A 16,721-nucleotide genomic window follows, 5' to 3' on the forward strand; every position below is an offset into this window, starting at 1 on the left:
TTCCAACAAGCAGCGCATCTACCCGTTTACTTGTTCTCCCTAGCCTCCTTCTGCTTCCTCTTCTTCATGCCCTGCTTCATGCGCTCTGCCTTTCGCTCCGTCTTCGTCTCATACCTAAACTTCTTCTTCTTCTTCTTTGGCCTCTCGCTGTTCTTCGGCCACGCCTTTGTCCACACCCGCTTCTTGTTCTCTTCCTCCGCCTTTTTCCTCTCCTCGTCTGCTTTCCTCTTCGCAGCAGCCTCTTCGTCCTCTTGTCCCTGTGTTGAAAACCCGGCTTTGGATATGCCCACGCTTTCTATTGTGACGGTTGTGTATTTGTCTTCGTCGACGTATTCGTCTTCCTGGTTTATAGGCTCTGGTTCTTGGAAGCCTGTGAATTCTTCCTCGTCATCGTCGTCGTCGTCATCATTGGCGGATGTTTCGCCTGCTTCGCTGAGGTCGAGGTCGCCGTTGGCTTGTTTGACGAGTCGGTTTACTTCTTCGACGTGTCTCTCTAGGTCGATTTTGCGCTGTTCTCGGAGCTGTATTTTAGGGTATCGTTAGCCTCTGTACCGGTCTGAATACAACCCAGAGATGCGCCGGTGACAGAAGACGAGTGTCCTTGTCGCGCAACTTTAGAGATGGGACGTCGCAATCGTGTGCTTACCTCGCGTCTAAACCTCAGCTTCTCCTCCTTCTCCCTCTTCGCGTTCTCCTCTTGTGCATGCTTTATCCGCGCAAGTTTGCGCTTGTGGAACCCGGTGAGATATTCTTCGCGCGCAGAAAAGTCAAACTCGATCTTTTCGGGGACTGCGACGGCGATCTTGCGCTTCTTCGATGGCGGCGGCGCGTTCCTCATGATTGCAGCCTGTGTTGAGTGCAATCTGGAATGTGGGGCTCGGCGTGATTTGGCTCGTTGCTGTCGCTAGATGTTCGCAGAGAATGGTGTCGGAGTTTGGGAAAATTACCTGGCCGACAGGGATCTGGGAGTCCAGGTGGGGCCGAGGTCTTTTGGCGCTACGCCGTCTGGGGACTACCATGAACCCTGGAAGGCAGCCCTGGAGGATCGTGATGTGATTACAGTCTAATTGCATTCCGATCAATTGAGATTTATTGTTCTAGAATCATGATGGCTGGGAAGGTCATTCGCAGCCTTGAACAGTGATGCGCGCTGGGTATGGCGACTCCCATGTGTCTATGCATCTATCTGCGTTCTTTCACCAGCCAGGCCAATGCTTTCTTGTGAGGGAGCATTTGCACCATTGGATTCTTTGTCTAGTCCTAGAATCTTCCTCCGCCACGAAAGTGATTCTAGATGCTTCTTCGCCTTGTGCGTGATACACAGAGCCGGGTCAACGTCCTGAAGGCCAGTCTCCCCAAACATGGCAAGAACCATGAGGCCTAGGAAAGAATGATACATGTCGGGTGGGTCTCCTGTAACTTTGCCGAATCCTCCCACGAGATGTTGCGTCTTATCTAGTAACCACTTCCGGATCGGTTGCCGATCGACAATATCTAGATGACCGAGGAGTTGTAAGGGCGTGCAGGTCCAGTAAGCATAGCATGTATCTGCTACCTTGTTACATCGACCATTCACTCCGACCCACTCGAGTTCGAAGTGAATGTGAGGCCGTCCTTTTGTGTTGGTTTTTGCCTGTACTGATGGGTAGGCGCCCAGCTTGACAAACGTATGCGCGTCATGGCAGGTTTCTGACGTATCTGTCTCGTCATTCATAGTATCCAAGCCGTCGTCCTCGTCTAGAGTCAGCGTCTGCCGTGAGACGAGCCAGTGCAGCGTCTTTGGGACGTCGGTTACTCCGCGGATGACACCGTCCGGTTTTTGTGATGGAGGTAAGGGCAGACGATCCAAGAAAGCCAGGGCAGCGATGGCGCAGCAGGTGAAGCCCGCATGCGCTTCATGGTAGGGCGATTCCGAGATGCCTCCGTCGTAGCACTCTGCTTGTTGGACACACGTGACGAAGTTGTCAACATCGATATCTGGTATACCCTCACACGGCCCTTCGAGGTTGCCTCGAAGTATCCATCTGATAGCTGTAGCCATGTAGCCGAATCTAGAGTCGTTGCCGCCATGGACGTCGTCGCCATCGCCCAAAGTCTCTCCAAAGCTACCTTCTGGTCTCTGCATCTTGACCAGCCATGTCAAGATCTCCTTTCTCTTGACCCTCTCCAGATCATCCCCCAGCACGACCAGCGTCAAGAGGGCAAAGAAAGTTCCAGGAACATGGGCAGGGTCCCAGTTCTTGTTTTCTTCACTTCTGAGCTCGCCGTAGTTGGACCCTGGCCACGGGCGGAAGCCACCTTCAGGCAGTTGGCAGCTGTAGACCCATTCGATGTGCCCGTGGCGCTCCTCGGCTGACAAAGCAGCGTCTAAATCTCCCAGAATGTCGAGAGCGGACACGGTGAAAAGGGCCAATAGCATGCGGTTGGAGTCATTGCTGGTGTAGAAGTGCGGCAGCAGAGTCTTCAGGTTCCGCCGCCAGTACTTGATGTGGCGGGCATAGTTGAGCTGTGTGTTGGCATCAAAGGCAGCTGGAGCCATGATAGGGAGAAGAGGTGCGTGGACCCGGGGGCGTTTGCCGAGCGAGATCTCGGTCCCGCTGCGAGGCGTGAGTTTTGATGGCGGGGCTGACCTGGACGGCCAAGGCGAATGTTTGCGCAGAGTATGTAAGACGGATGAATGATTAGCGGAGACTTGACCTTCTCCTGAATGGGCCTGTAATAAGGCTTATTCCGCGTGCAGGGTTAGTCAGGCAGTGATGACGGAGCCCCGCAGACGTCGCGTCTGTCAGTGTTCGGAGCAGTAACTTGTCGATTTAGGGGACCTGGCAGGGCGACAGCATTAGCCCAGCGACTGGCGATGATGCATAGACGGTAGTAGGCGCGGGCTCGGACTAGTCTACCACATCGTATGCAGGGGCCGCGCTTGGGGGTCGGTGAATTGCGTGGGTATTTATATCGTCCGCTAAAGGCGAAATGTCGGAAGCGCGCAAGATTGGTAAGTAGGCTTGCCTGACGGTGCCAGGGCTGTCACGACAAACGGCCACATGCAGGGGTACATGAGACATCGTTCAGCTCTCAGCTCTTCTGCAGTCGTGCCCCAGCTGCGGCCTGCAAAACCCTCCTGACACCGACGTGCCTCAGTCAGTCACTGCCCTCGCTTCCCCGACGCCGCCGCCGCCCGTGTCGAGTACCACTGCGCTGCGCCCACTCACGACGCACTGCCCGTTACGCGAGTAGCCTCTTTGTAGGGCGACGTCACCCACGCTCGAGCACCGGGCCTGCGCTTGCGTGTTCCCCAGACTCACTTCTCCGCGCGCTCACTACGGCCGTTGACCGACCACACCCGTACACGTACCCAACTTGGTTGTTTCTTTTTGATACCCCACTTCACACGCCGTCATGACGACCGGCTTTGCGGCCTCTTTTTGGTCGAGCGACTATGCCGGAGGTAAGCTGCAGGCGCACCCAACACCACCCCGCGCGGGCTAACTCTCGCAGGCTTGGGCGTCCTCTTTGGCAAGCTGCAGCAGGGCGTGCAGGAAAACCAGCAGATTCTGACCGTGGCCCGCATGCGAGCCGATGCCGAGGAGGCCTACGGGAACAGCCTGTCCTCGATCACACCAGCCACAGATCGCATAGGCGGGGGCTTTAGCAGAGATGAGGGCGCAAGCGTGCGCAAGGTGCGTGAGCAGGAGACACGGCGACAACTCCAGGCTAACTGGTACTAGGCCTACGAGGGCGTGCGCACCGAGATGGAGGCCGCGGCCGCAAACCACAAGAAGATTGCGTCCAACATCCGCGAGCTTGTCGTGAACCCGTTCGGTCGCTGGTGCGAAGCGCATGCCGCCCGCGTGCAGAACTCCCAGGACGACCTCCAATCGCGCATCAAGATCCACGACCGACAGGCCGATGCTGTCCGCAAGTACCGATCGCAATACTACAACAAGTGCCGGCTCGTCGAAGACCTGGAGGAGGAGGACAAGCTTGCTTTCCAGGACCCCCAGAGCGAGGCCGCACAGAGCCCCAAGATGAAGGTGCCTACCATAAAGATGTCGGAGCCGGAGAATGAAGAAGAGGAACCTATTGATCTTGGTGACGAGACGTACCAGCCCGACCAGATCAAGAAGATCCTCACGCACATGCTGGACAACATCAAGATTGCAGAGGTCAAGGTTCCCATTCTCGGCACCTACCAGAACTGCTCAAGCGGTGCCGATATCACCGAATACATCCAGAAGCACATGGCAGCAACCACCGTGAGCTATGCCGAGCGCATTGGTCAAGACCTGGTAGCACACGGCTTTCTGCGCCTAGTGGGAAACGTGGGAAACACATTCGCCAACAGCTCCCGCATGAACTACCAATGGAAGCCCAAGACGTTCCAGGTGACCGGACTGCCCGAGAAGAAGCAGCCTCTCGCCCGCTCTTCCACCGCTATGTCTAGCTCCTCAGCCGACAGCATTGCCGTGGACTCGCCCGTCTCGACCGTGCAGGAATACCTCCAGGGGTGGAACCCGCTCAACAACCAGTACCCGAACGAGACACCAGCAGAGAGGCTCAGGCGGGAGGCACACGAGTCCGATGAGCGCTACAAGGCATCAGTCAAAAAGCTTGACTCGCTACGATGCAATTTGGAAGAGGCTATGGTGGACCATCTCAAATTCATGGAGCGTTGCGAATTGGACAGGCTGAAGGCTATCAAGGCGGTCATCTTGGATTTCTCTGGCGCTGTCAGCAACGTCATCCCCAGTCTGCAGAGCACCGTCGACAAGATGATGCTGTTCCAGGAGACAGTTCAGCCCCTAGGCGATCTCCGATACATGCTCGAGAACTACAGGACAGGGCCATTCGTGCCTAGAGTCACGACTTATGAGAATTACTACAACTCAGTAGACGGTACGTCACGATGTATATCGAGATGCAACTATATACTAACAAACACAGAACAAACATTCGGTGTAGATTTGGAGGCTCGGGCTCGCTCAGACAAGAAGCGTGTTCCGGTACTCATCACGACAGTTCTCACCTTCCTAGACAACCACTACCCCGACTTGGAGGGTGACGAAGCACGCCGTGGCATCTGGCTCGTTGATGTTCCTCTGGCGCAGACTCACACCCTCCGAGCTGAGATCAACACTGGAAAGAGGTTCCCAGATGAACTACTCGAGAAGTACGATGTACCGATTGTTGCGAGCGTCCTCAAACTCTACCTGTTGGAACTTCCTGGTAGGCGTCCACTCTGCATCATCAGATCCTTTGCTAATTGTAACAGACTCACTGGTTTCTTCTCACGTCTACGAGATTGTCAAGACCATCTACAGCACCACCGCCACAGATGTCTCCGAAGAGACTCGGGTCTCTGTATTGCAATCTACCCTTGGCCAACTCCGCCTCGCTAACATCGCAACGCTCGACGCGATCTGCACACACTTCACTCGTCTCATTGAGTTGACATCGGCGGACGAGACATATGTTACAGCACTGGCTAATGCACTCGCGCCATGCATCCTGAGGCCAAGGCAAGAATCGAGTTTGACGATGAACGAGCGCTACAGCTACCGCCTCGTTCGTGACCTTTTTGCGCACAAGGATGCCATTTTTGGAGAGTTGAAGCGCGCGAGCACGCTCACCCACTCAGCCTCGGGCGCACAGCGCCCACGCGCGATCTCGACGGATGAGAGCAACCGACGAGCAAACATGGAAGAGCGCCAACGAGCCATCGCAGCTCAACGCTCTCCTCGTGCGGTATCACCAGCACCTGGCTCGCGTGTCTCCGGCTCGCATCGCCGTGACCGAAGTCAGACTCGATTCCCCGTGAACACATCGTCACCAACGGAAACGCGAAGGAGCAAGGGAGATCGTGGTTCGCTTGAAGTACCTGGAAGCGACGACAGCCCTACCAACGAAGAAGTCACTGCACCCACCAATGGTACAACAGAGCCTGCAACTGTTTCTGTTCCTGTTCCTGCTCCCGCCGAGCACCCAGCGCCATCAAGTACCCGGGTGCCTTTCCCACGGAAACACGCAGGCAGCTTGACGAGGGGCAATCGGGACTCTACCGGCAGCTTGAGGAGTGACGACACAGCAGCGCCAAGAGGTGTCACGCTGGAAGACAAGCCCATGGACGACTAGTGGTAGACATGGCCTAACTTCAGCAAGCACCTTGGTTAGGAAGTGAAATAGGAAGCCTACACCGCCCGGCCCGCCCAGAGACTCCCATGTATACTAGAAAGTAACACACCGGGAAACTAGCTAGGGACCCTGAGAGCGAGGTAGCATGACGGGCAGTCGCACGGCACCTGTGGAAGAGTGGACAGCGTATGTGAAGGCTGTATGATATTTCGGGGCGGGAAAACTGGCGGCATGTCTGATGGTCGTATGTGAAATGCAGCATGATAATCACGAGTATAGACGGCTATTGCAATATGAAGTTTATCTACTCTGCCCTGCTTGTTGACATTGGCGGCTCCGTCCGTACCTGAGGCTAACCAGGGTGACCAGGATGCGCTAGTACTCAGCTGTCAGAAAAGCCCAGACCCCATCGTCACACTCGCATGCTGAGTTCCAAGGCGGAGCAGCATGGAATCGACATGGGGGTCAGCTGTGTGGCTGGGCACCGGCTGCCCGATCTGTAGGACATATACATAGCCTCTGGTGACCTTTTCATGTGCCGCTCATTCTGCGCCTGTCTACCCATCTTCTCCAGCTCTCGTTGCGCTCGCTGAGCCTCTCACTCAGTCGTGGTGCGCCCCGTCCCGCCCTCGATCGAACCCCACGTTGATCGTCGCGCGAATCACATCGCGATCGCAGTCGCAGCTTCCCACTTTTTGAGGCCTCGCTGTCACTGCATACCCTGCAGAGGGTGAAAGCGCCATGTGTCTGGTCAAAGTCAAGCCAGAAGAGGACCACATCGTCCCTTACCGCGTCGTCCAGCGGAACCGCTCCCCGCCCCGTCGCCGCGCATCACGCCAATCGCGCGACATCGAGCGCCGCTATTCGCGCACCGAGATTGTGCACGAGGCTTCTCCACGGCCCTCCGCATCCTACGTCGCGGTGCCCTCGCCAAAGCCTCTCCAGATTCCCGCACCGCAGCCTGTGCCTGTGTTCGTGCAGCCTCCTCCCCCGGCGTCCATGCCGGCTCCACCTCCACCGCCTAGCCACATCTCTTCTCACCATTCTCACCACACCCAGTCACGCCATGGCGGTGCACACTACGTCGAAGTCTCGCCCAGGTCTAGCATGAGTTCTCGTTCATCGAGCCCTAGCCGCAGCGAGTATGTGTATACAGAGCGAGAGGTCAGGCGTGAGCGCGAACGCAACTACAGTCCAGAGAACCCTCGCTACGAGCATTACAGATACGTCGAGCCGGCATCGAGCGAGAGCGACCATTATGAAAGATACCAGAGGCGCGACAGGAGCAGACAGCGCAGTCGCAGTCGGGGCGGCTATGAAGACCCCAGGGGCAGCTACACGGAAACTAACACCAGAGTTGCGTACAGGCAGAGATGAGTGCCTGTTGGGGAACGACGTTTATGTTGGCTTACGATTGATATCACTACTTATGTCTTGAAGGACTTGCAGCATCTGTTCATAGTTATGGTGCGGTTGTCTATAGCTTTTTATCCAAACTAATCTACTTTCATGTTCAACCGCTCGTGCTATGAGGTCACCAGTTAGTTGTGTTGCACCTGAACGCGATGCACGAACCAGCAAAGACGTCGCGCCGCACTTTCCGAGACGGAGAGAATCAGCTCCACATGTTTCTCAGCCCAAGTGTCGAGTTCTGGCTGCCGGTGTACGCCTAAGCGATAGTCAGGGCAGCCTTGTAAAGCATCGGGCACCAGTCGAATGGTGTACATCTAGGGTTGCGATCAGCATCCAGGCCAACATAATCCTGCGCGCTGAGAGCAACCGCCAAAGCACACGTGCTTACTTGCCGCGACCGTCATACTTGCGCAAACGCTTTGACTGCCTTGACGTGTAGCAGAACCCCGAGCATGATCGAAGCACCCGCGCATTCCTCCTCCGCCCCCGTCCACCTCCGACCATGTCTATCCGTGTCCTGATCAAAGATTACCCACACCGCGCAATCGCCCTCGCGACCTCGACCCACGCCCTCGTCCTCCGACACAGTTCGTCCACCACCGAACAGTCGGGGAACCCCAATGCCTCGTCCACGTCACTGGGGAGCAATGGCGCCGGCGTCGCGCGCTGCATGGTCGAGTTCACCCGGCTGGAGGAAATCGATCTAGAAGACTACCGCGCGCTGCATTCGGTCAACGTACACGGCACACTGGGCTTGATCACCGTCAACAGCGATGTCTTCCTCGTCGTCGTCAATGGCGCGAGCAAGGTGGCGACAGTACGGCCTGGCGAGACGGTGCAGAGGATATACTCGGTCGGCTTCTACTGCCTGACCAGCACAAGCTACGATACCCTGCTCAACGACGAAGTCAACCCCTACCCCACGGACACGATCGATGACGAAGGATATGAGATGGGCTTCGGTGGCAGGAAGGAGCAATCGCCCATGGAACACCCGTGTCTGGCACTCAAGAAGATACTCAGCAGTGGGACCTTCTATTACAGCTCAGACTTCGACCTCACCAGACGCTTACAAGACCGTACAACCGATGCCGCAACCGTTTCTATCGACAGTCTAGACGCTGGCTTTCTATGGAACTCATACATGATCCAGCCACTGGTGGACTTTAGGAGCCGCCTTGCGCCGAGAGAGAAGGACGCTTTGGATGCTTCGGGGATCTTGACATCTGCCATCCGCGGTTTCGCACTCACCATTACGATTCCCAAGTCTTCGGCCCCCATCAGGGTACAGGATTCAGGCATGCCGTCGTCCATGACGCTCATCTCAAGATTATCCTGCAAGCGGGCGGGCACAAGGTTCAACTCGCGAGGTATCGATGATGATGGGAATGTCGCAAACTTTGTGGAAAGCGAAACAATATACTGGGCGCCGTCGGGAGCTTGCTTCTCTTATGTGCAGGTGAGAGGAAGTGTACCCATCTTCTGGGAACAGCAGGCTGGTCTCCTCCCAAACCAACAAAAGATTACCATCACCCGGTCGCCGGAAGCTACACAACCCGCCTTTGACAGGCACTTTGATAACCTGGAACTCAGCTACGGCACAACTCATGTTGTAAACCTGCTGAGCAACGAAAAACAAAACGAGTTAGAGTTGACGCATAGATATCGCGGGCATATCAGAAATAGCCCGTTGAACCAAGGAAGCAATCTCAACGACCGACAGCATGACCTCATCAAGCTTACGGAATATGACTTCCATGCCGAGACACGAGGACCCGGTGGCTATGAGATGGCTAGCATGATTGCTCAGTGGATCCAAGGTTCTGCTGAAGGATTCGGGTACTATCTCTCTGAAGATGTGGAAGAAGTGGCCAGACACAATGGAGAAGACTACGCTGTCCGCCGGACGATGAGCATACTGCAGCAGGAGGGGGTCTTCCGAACAAACTGCTTGGATTGCCTTGATCGAACGAACCTCGTGCAAACCATCATCAGCAAGATGGCACTCGAAATCTTTTTGAGCCACAAAGGCCTTCGAGCCAGTCAGGACTTCTGGGTCAGACATTCGAGTATGTGGGCAGACAATGGCGATGCTCTTTCAAAGATCTATGCGGGAACTGGAGCGCTGAAGTCCTCATTTACGCGATCTGGAAAGATGTCGCTTGCCGGTGCTCTGGCAGACGCTCGTAAGAGCGCCACCCGAATGTACATTAACAACTTTGCGGATAAAGGGCGACAGAACACCATTGACATGCTCCTTGGAAGACTGATTGGCCAGGTTCCAGTGCATCTCTATGACCCGCTCAACGACTATGTGGTCGCAGAGCTTGCGCGACGATCTGCGGAGTATTCAGAGACCGAGATGATCAATATTCTTGTCGGAACATTCAACTTGAACGGGAAAACGAGTGGCATAAAGAGCGATCTTTCGCCCTGGCTATGCCCGGATGTCGATCCATCACAGCAGTGCCCCGAAATAGTAGCTGTAGGCTTTCAAGAGATTGTCGAATTAAGCCCGCAACAAATCATGTCGACAGACCCAGACAGACGCGAGGCTTGGGAGGAAGCTGTCAGAATGTGTCTCAACAAGAATGCCGAGAAGCATAGAAAAGACGAGTATGTTATTCTAAGAGGTGGCCAGTTAGTGGGTGCGAGTTTGTCGGTCTTTGTCCGGGCCGACTGCCTTACGCATATCAAGAACGTCGAAGGCGCTCTGAAGAAGGTATGTCCATATTTACTGAATCTTACCTATTGCGCTAAAACATACTCCAGACTGGCATGTCCGGTATGGCTGGTAACAAGGGAGCCGTAGCTATTCGATTTGAGTACGCCAATACCTCGATCTGCCTTGTCACGGCCCATCTCGCAGCTGGTTTTGCCAACTACGAAGAGCGCAACCGCGACTACAAGACTATCAGCCATGGCCTACGCTTTCAAAGGAACCGATCAATTGAAGACCATGACACTGTAATATGGCTCGGCGACTTCAACTACAGGATTGGCCTGAATAATGAGAAGGTGCAACGGCTGTGCCATGTTGGTGACCTCGAGACCTTGTACGACAACGACCAGGTAAGTAGTCACGTTTTACTTGCATGGACCATAGCTAACCAAAAGCAGCTTAATCTGCAGATGGTAGCTGGCTTGACCTTTCCGTACTACTCCGAGGCCCGCATCACTTTCCCGCCGACTTACAAGTACGACCTCAACAGTAATCAATACGATACATCCGAGAAAGCGCGCATTCCCGCTTGGTGTGATCGTGTACTTCGCAAGGGTGATAACATCCGACAAATCCACTACAACGATGCACCACTTCGTTTCTCTGACCACCGACCGGTCTATGCTACGTTCCAGATACTGGTGCAAAGGGTCGATGAAAAGAAGAAGGATGCCATGAAGGCTACTTTGTACAAACAACGAAGAGAAGTGGTTGGCGATACCCACGCGGCAGGCCGTCTGGGTGATGATGAGACGGACGACGAAGATCTGCTTGGGTACGATAGTATTGAGCCAGGATTGCCACCTGCAAGCTCAGATCGGAGGAAGTGGTGGCTCGACAACGGTACTTTTATCATCTTTCCCGCTATAGCTTGGATACTCATATTCAATAGGTTTACCAGCGAAAGCACGCGTGGAACCGCCATCTAGTAACCACTTTCCAAACCCGAACCGACACAGCAATCCGTTTACGCCTAGTCCAGAGCCAGACTGGATAGATGTTCGGCATATGCCGAGCAGTCGCAGACCCGAGCCACCACCAGCACGCGGCTCACAGAGAGCACGCACAGTCGACTTCAACGGCCCCTCGACCAGTTTACCACCAACGCAGAAGCCCGCGGCTCGCAAGATGATCGCTCCGTTGTATCCGGGTCATGCCACTCAAATCCTCAGTTCAGACGGTACGCGAGATTCGCTCAGCGACCTCCGCCGCAGCGGCTCAAGCGCGTCTACACACTCCCTTCCCAGCAGCCTACCTTACCGCGCATCAAATACGCTGCCCCAAACACAATCTTCCAGTAAACCACAAGTCCTCCGCAAACCAGCACCACCACCAATCCCCAACAAGAAACCCGCTCTCCTTTCTAAAGGTTCCTCTCCAGGACCAACCTTCGCACCCCCTCCACAACGTTACCGTGATGATCCCCCGGAAGAAGATTCGAGGGCATATCCTCCGCAGTCAACCAGACGCTCAATGGCTCCGCCTCCTCATCTGGCCAGGAAACCAGTGCAAAATCTTATTGATGATGACGGTGACAAGCCGGCATTGCCGCCGCGCACGGGGAGTGGTGGGAGTAGTAGGAGGAATTTGATGGACGATGAGCCGGACGATATGCGTAATATGGGGGATTGGGAGGTGCTTAGACCTGTAAGGTAAACTGAGCTTAGCGAATGCGGATAGAGAAAGACTCGGATTGATATTTTGGTCTCTGGACAATAACCGTGCAGTACCGGATGCTGACCAAACCCACATGCTCACGTCCGACGCCTGAGTACTCTAGGAAAGTACATAGGTAGAATGCGATCACGAAATGAGACCATGTTGCTTAGCTTAACTTGCTCGTAATGATCTCATACATCGATCAGTATGAACCACGCTGTTGGGTGACTGTACGCGAGTTGTGACAAGGATTGATGCGACTCCCTGTTCGAGTCACGCGACGACGCGTGCGGTCGCGTCAGCGCTAACCCCATTGACACGCCTCACGAGCTCCACTCACACACCACAAGCCTCAAACAACGCGCCTACGCATGCAATGCATGCGCCTGTAACGGCATGAAGAGAAAACGTAGCGCCCATAGCTGTGCGGGCGGCCGCAAGAAAGCAAAGGGCGCCGATGACCAATCCACCAAGGCCACCACTGTTAATGCTACTCATCCGGTCCTACAACGCCTCTATCCCGAAGTCCTTACTCTGCGCCAGTATCTGCTCTCTCGACTACCAAGCTCGTCGAAGAATAGATACCGAAAGCTTTCGCAACTTGGACATGCCATACCCGCTGGAGACAAAAACACCGCGGACCTTGACAATGCCGTTGTGCAGTTGCTCGACTCAGCACTGGTATGCACTTCAGGCATTCAACTAGAAAAGAACAAAACAAGGAGTTCCAGTGAGGAGCGGGAAAAGGATATCGAAGCATTCACCCAACAACGATCGCAAAGCACTCCGGGCGGTACCTTCAAGCCGGGATACTACAGGCAATCCGAGGTAGGTCATACAAAGCATCGCCTACTCATCGTGTTTCGCTCAAAGAACTACGACTAAGCATATCCAGATTGTTGATTTCGTGATATGGCGCTTGTTCAAACGTTCAACATCTCACAAACCAGCACACTTACTCTGCCATGGCTTTCAAAGAGCAGCAGGCAGCAATCGTCGCGTACAATGGAACAGCGAGGATCCGAGTTCATCTATTCCTGGTCTGCAAGAACGTCTACCTAATAGCTACGCGAGGACGTTGAAAGAGCCAGTATGGTGCCGATTGCACGCATTGCTCGGCCAGGGCGGGGACCGCATTATCATGGACATGCTTCTGGAGTGCTCCATATTTATCTTGGTCAGTGCTGATATGGGCAACTACTATCAGCTCTCTGGGGTTCCTGTGCATGAGGTGAAGTCGGATGAACCTCAGAAGAGCAACATCGCAAGAGTCAACGCGGATAAGGAAGCGCCCACCAAACCTTCACAACTCAAGGTTGAAACCAAAAAACCGGGCGCTATTACATTTGTGCGCAGTCGCATGCTTTACGCGAAAGCAGCGCTCAATGCGAAAGGTGGTGTGAGATTTGGAATGCGCCATATTCGTGCGTTGTCACTGTTCTTCGAGTGCTTTGTTGGGGCTAACCATTCATAGATGTCCTCAATCGACTCACTGATCGAAAATACAAGCAAGAGACAGTACATGTCATGCGGTATATCTTCCCGCGTCAGTTCGGGTTGCACAACGTCTTCACTTCCAAGGTGGATCATCGTGAGACAGCCATGCCGTTCAAAGACTACACGCTGCGCGAGAAGGATATACATACCGCCATGTCCCGGGAGCTAGGACCCAAAGCGACAGATGCCCAGGAAATAGCCAAGTGGAAACAGCGAATACCCAAGAGACTCCGGGGTGACGCTGTTAAACTGGTGGACAAACTTCGGGTCCGCAACCAGCGGTGCTCGTATATGGAGATGCTGCGCCACTACTGCCCAATCGAGGTACTCTTCTCCATGACATGTATAGGAAAGTCTGCTAACTCAGATAGGGGGTATCTGTGTCAACGAAGCCAGATTGGAGAAAGAGCGCACTTCAGCCGAAGGCAGATGTACGATCAGTCGCAGATCCAGTCAATCGTCGCACAAAAACGCGGCCTACTCCTGAAGATCCCACCGTTCAAGAAACCTGTTTCACAGATCTGGCGTGTCCAGCAGCACACGTATCGGCCTTTTGTCGCGCAGTCATATCCAAAGTTATACCGGAAAGATTCTGGGGCAACGAGCATAACCATCGCATCCTTATGTATTGGGTGGACCAATTCGTAGACATGCGCAGATTCGAATCGCTTAATCTACATCAGATTACACAGAACATGCAGGTACGTATTCCCCTACATTGAGCATGGAGCTATACTAAGAGATCCGAGATCACGAACATAGCCTGGTTGCGCCCACCCAGCCAAGGTGACGACACAAAGGTGTCCAAGTCGGACCTAGATAAGCGTACGGAGATATTTCTCGAGTTCGTCTACTGGCTCTTCGACTCTTTCCTCGTTCCCTTGGTCCGTACAAACTTCCACGTAACAGAGTCCAACGCGCATCGGAACAGACTATTCTATTTCCGCCATGATATTTGGCGGATGTTAACAGAGCCCGCTTTGAAGGAACTACGGATGAACATGTTCGAGGAGATGCCTACTGAAAGCACGGAAAGACTGCTATCCGCACGTCAGCTCGGCTTCAGTAATATCCGCCTCCTTCCGAAGAAACAGGGCTTCCGAACTATCATGAACCTCAAGAGAAGACAGCAGGTGATGCGATATGGTACTATGACTCTAGGAAGAAGTATCAACTCGGTGATGACACCAGCTTTCAATGCGATTACCTACGAGAAGGTCAGTAGTCGCTTGCGTTGACGGATTTACTATGGCTAACTTGAAGCAGTCGTTGCGTCCCGATAAATTTGGCTGCTCACTTTTCTCCGTCGGAGATATGCTTCCCAAGCTTGCATCTTTCAAAGCATCATTGCGACAGCGGGGACTCGGCGACATTCGGCTTTATTTTGCTAAGGTTGATGTTCAGGCTTGCTTCGACACTATACCACAGTCACGCTTGCTGCGTATGATCGACAGTCTCATGTCGATCCAGGCTTACAACACCGGCAAACATGTGGAGATTTCCCCCCTGGGTCCTCTACAGCGTCTCGGCGGTAAACATGTGGACCCAATGCCTCTCAAGAAGTACATACCGCACACTGAGGCAGCGACGGGTGTAACGCCTTTCCACCAACTCGTGCAAGATAGATTGGCGGGCACAAAGGCCAACACCGTCTTTGTTAATACCAACTTGCAACGGCGTGAGACCAAGGATGACTTGATGCAGCTCTTACAGGAGCATATCGAGAGAAATGTCGTTAAAATCGGGAAGCGCTTCTATCGCCAGAAGACTGGTATACCACAGGGCTCAGTTTTATCGAGCATCTTGTGCAACTTCTTCTACGCCCAACTGGAACGCGATGTGCTTGGATTTGTGCTTGATGAAGATTCATTGCTTCTTCGTCTGCTTGACGATTTCCTCTTGATCAGTATCAACGAAGAGTATGCTCAGCGCTTCGTACGCGTTATGCACAAAGGCCACCCGGAATACGGTGTGGTGATAAAGCCTTCAAAGTCGATGGCAAACTTCGATGTCACGACAGAAGAAGGAGACCGGATAGCGACAAGCGGCTCAGATGGTAAATTCCCGTATTGCGGCGTCTGTATCGATACGACGACGCTGGAAGTCAGCAAGAAAACGGAACGCCCTACAAAGACCGGTAGGTGGCATTGCGGGCACAATGTCTATTTGCGGCTTCAAATGCTAACCGCACCAGGTGTTGAGGACTCTTTGACTGTAGATCTGACCAAAATGCCCGGCCAAACGTTCCATCGCAAAGCTCTCAAGTAAGTCTCGAAGATCGCGATATGCACCGCCGACCAATCGGCTTATGGACGGGGTGAAAAGTCCGACAATTTACTGATTTCTGATAGCGGATTCAAAATCCAGCTGAAGGCCATGCTGATCGATCCATCGTTGAACAGCGTGGCAACGGTACTAGCGAATTTGCATCAAAGCTTTCTTGAAGCGGCGGTGAGGTGCCTCGAGTACGCACGCGCGCTATCCAAGGTGCGAACGACGTGTTCGAATCTGCTTATCAGTACGTCTAAACTTTCCCGTTGCGAAAATTCCAACGCCCAATCCATCGATGCTCGTGCGGGGTTGTCCCGTGGGAGGGTGGGCGTGGTAATGAATGATGGTCTGATAACACGAAAGCGAGCACGGCACACGCCACGAGCGATCGTGAATGCGCCGGCTACGCTAGCGAAGGAAATTGCTGACGGAGGGAACTGCAGAGACAGTAGACAACATGATTGCACTAGCCCATGTGATGCTACAGCGCCGTTCACGCTCGCGCGGCAGCAGAGAGGCAAAGATTGTGCAGGGCGTCATCTCGCGGCGGCAGCTTTCATGGTACGTGTGGCTAAGCTTCCGTGTTGCACAGCAAGTGGATGCGCGATCTGCGATTTGGCTAGATCGCCTCCACGGTTTGCAAGATGACATGGCGGGGCTCGTATTACCGGTTTCCAACAGATGCTAATTGAAGGGATAGGCTGGCTTGTAAAGCTTTTCAGACGGTGTTTCAGCGCAAGCAGACGCAGCATCGCGCGCTGCTAGCCTGGCTGCAGACATGTCTCTCGGCAGCGCGCATGTCTGACATGGCGGAGCGACGCATGCTGGAGGAGGCAATAACTTGGCACTGAAAGCTTAACACGCTAGCAAAAGCGGGTTCCAGCGATAATGCAGTGGCTAGGCATATAGCGAAGATGTTGGGAGGTGCAGGTGTGGATGCGAGTGTGGTGACGGGATAGGAACTCGGGAAAAGCACTAAGGATCTGTGGCCGGGGGCCCACGCCGAGCGCCCACGTCTAGCGGCGGC

At 54.1% G+C, this 16,721-nt stretch overlaps 5 protein-coding genes across 5 annotated transcripts; 3 read left to right on the plus strand and 2 right to left on the minus strand.

The window, feature by feature from the left end:
* Window positions 1-26: 26 nt before the first annotated feature.
* On the minus strand, window positions 27-838 carry J4E83_007860 (uncharacterized protein; the record flags this gene model as incomplete). The annotated part of the gene is made up of 2 exons (XM_049334758.1): window positions 27-521; window positions 647-838. The coding sequence occupies 2 exons, from the start codon at window positions 836-838 to the stop codon at window positions 27-29; spliced, it is 687 nt and encodes a 228-aa protein (XP_049186247.1).
* A 336-nt stretch (window positions 839-1,174) lies between these two features.
* On the minus strand, window positions 1,175-2,539 carry J4E83_007861 (uncharacterized protein; the record flags this gene model as incomplete). The annotated part of the gene is made up of 1 exon (XM_049334759.1): window positions 1,175-2,539. One exon carries the CDS (start codon window positions 2,537-2,539, stop codon window positions 1,175-1,177), a length of 1,365 nt encoding a protein of 454 aa, XP_049186248.1.
* Window positions 2,540-3,399: 860 nt separating this feature from the next.
* On the plus strand, window positions 3,400-6,132 carry J4E83_007862 (uncharacterized protein; the record flags this gene model as incomplete). Its single annotated transcript, XM_049334760.1, has 5 exons — window positions 3,400-3,448; window positions 3,499-3,680; window positions 3,729-4,896; window positions 4,945-5,226; window positions 5,273-6,132. 5 exons carry the CDS (start codon window positions 3,400-3,402, stop codon window positions 6,130-6,132), a joined length of 2,541 nt encoding a protein of 846 aa, XP_049186249.1.
* Window positions 6,133-8,047: 1,915 nt separating this feature from the next.
* Window positions 8,048-12,811, plus strand: J4E83_007863 (uncharacterized protein; the record flags this gene model as incomplete). Its single annotated transcript, XM_049334761.1, has 5 exons — window positions 8,048-10,267; window positions 10,318-10,617; window positions 10,666-11,110; window positions 11,160-11,902; window positions 12,329-12,811. 5 exons carry the CDS (start codon window positions 8,048-8,050, stop codon window positions 12,809-12,811), a joined length of 4,191 nt encoding a protein of 1,396 aa, XP_049186250.1.
* Window positions 12,812-13,067: 256 nt separating this feature from the next.
* J4E83_007864 (uncharacterized protein) lies at window positions 13,068-15,691 on the plus strand (the record flags this gene model as incomplete). Its single annotated transcript, XM_049334762.1, has 6 exons — window positions 13,068-13,350; window positions 13,401-13,690; window positions 14,107-14,124; window positions 14,173-14,640; window positions 14,690-15,560; window positions 15,618-15,691. The coding sequence occupies 6 exons, from the start codon at window positions 13,068-13,070 to the stop codon at window positions 15,689-15,691; spliced, it is 2,004 nt and encodes a 667-aa protein (XP_049186251.1).
* Between the last annotated feature and the right edge of the window lie 1,030 nt (window positions 15,692-16,721).

This window comes from Alternaria metachromatica (assembly GCF_023757995.1).
Source record: "Alternaria metachromatica strain BMP 0045 chromosome Unknown scaffold_20, whole genome shotgun sequence".
NCBI lineage: Eukaryota > Fungi > Ascomycota > Dothideomycetes > Pleosporales > Pleosporaceae > Alternaria > Alternaria metachromatica.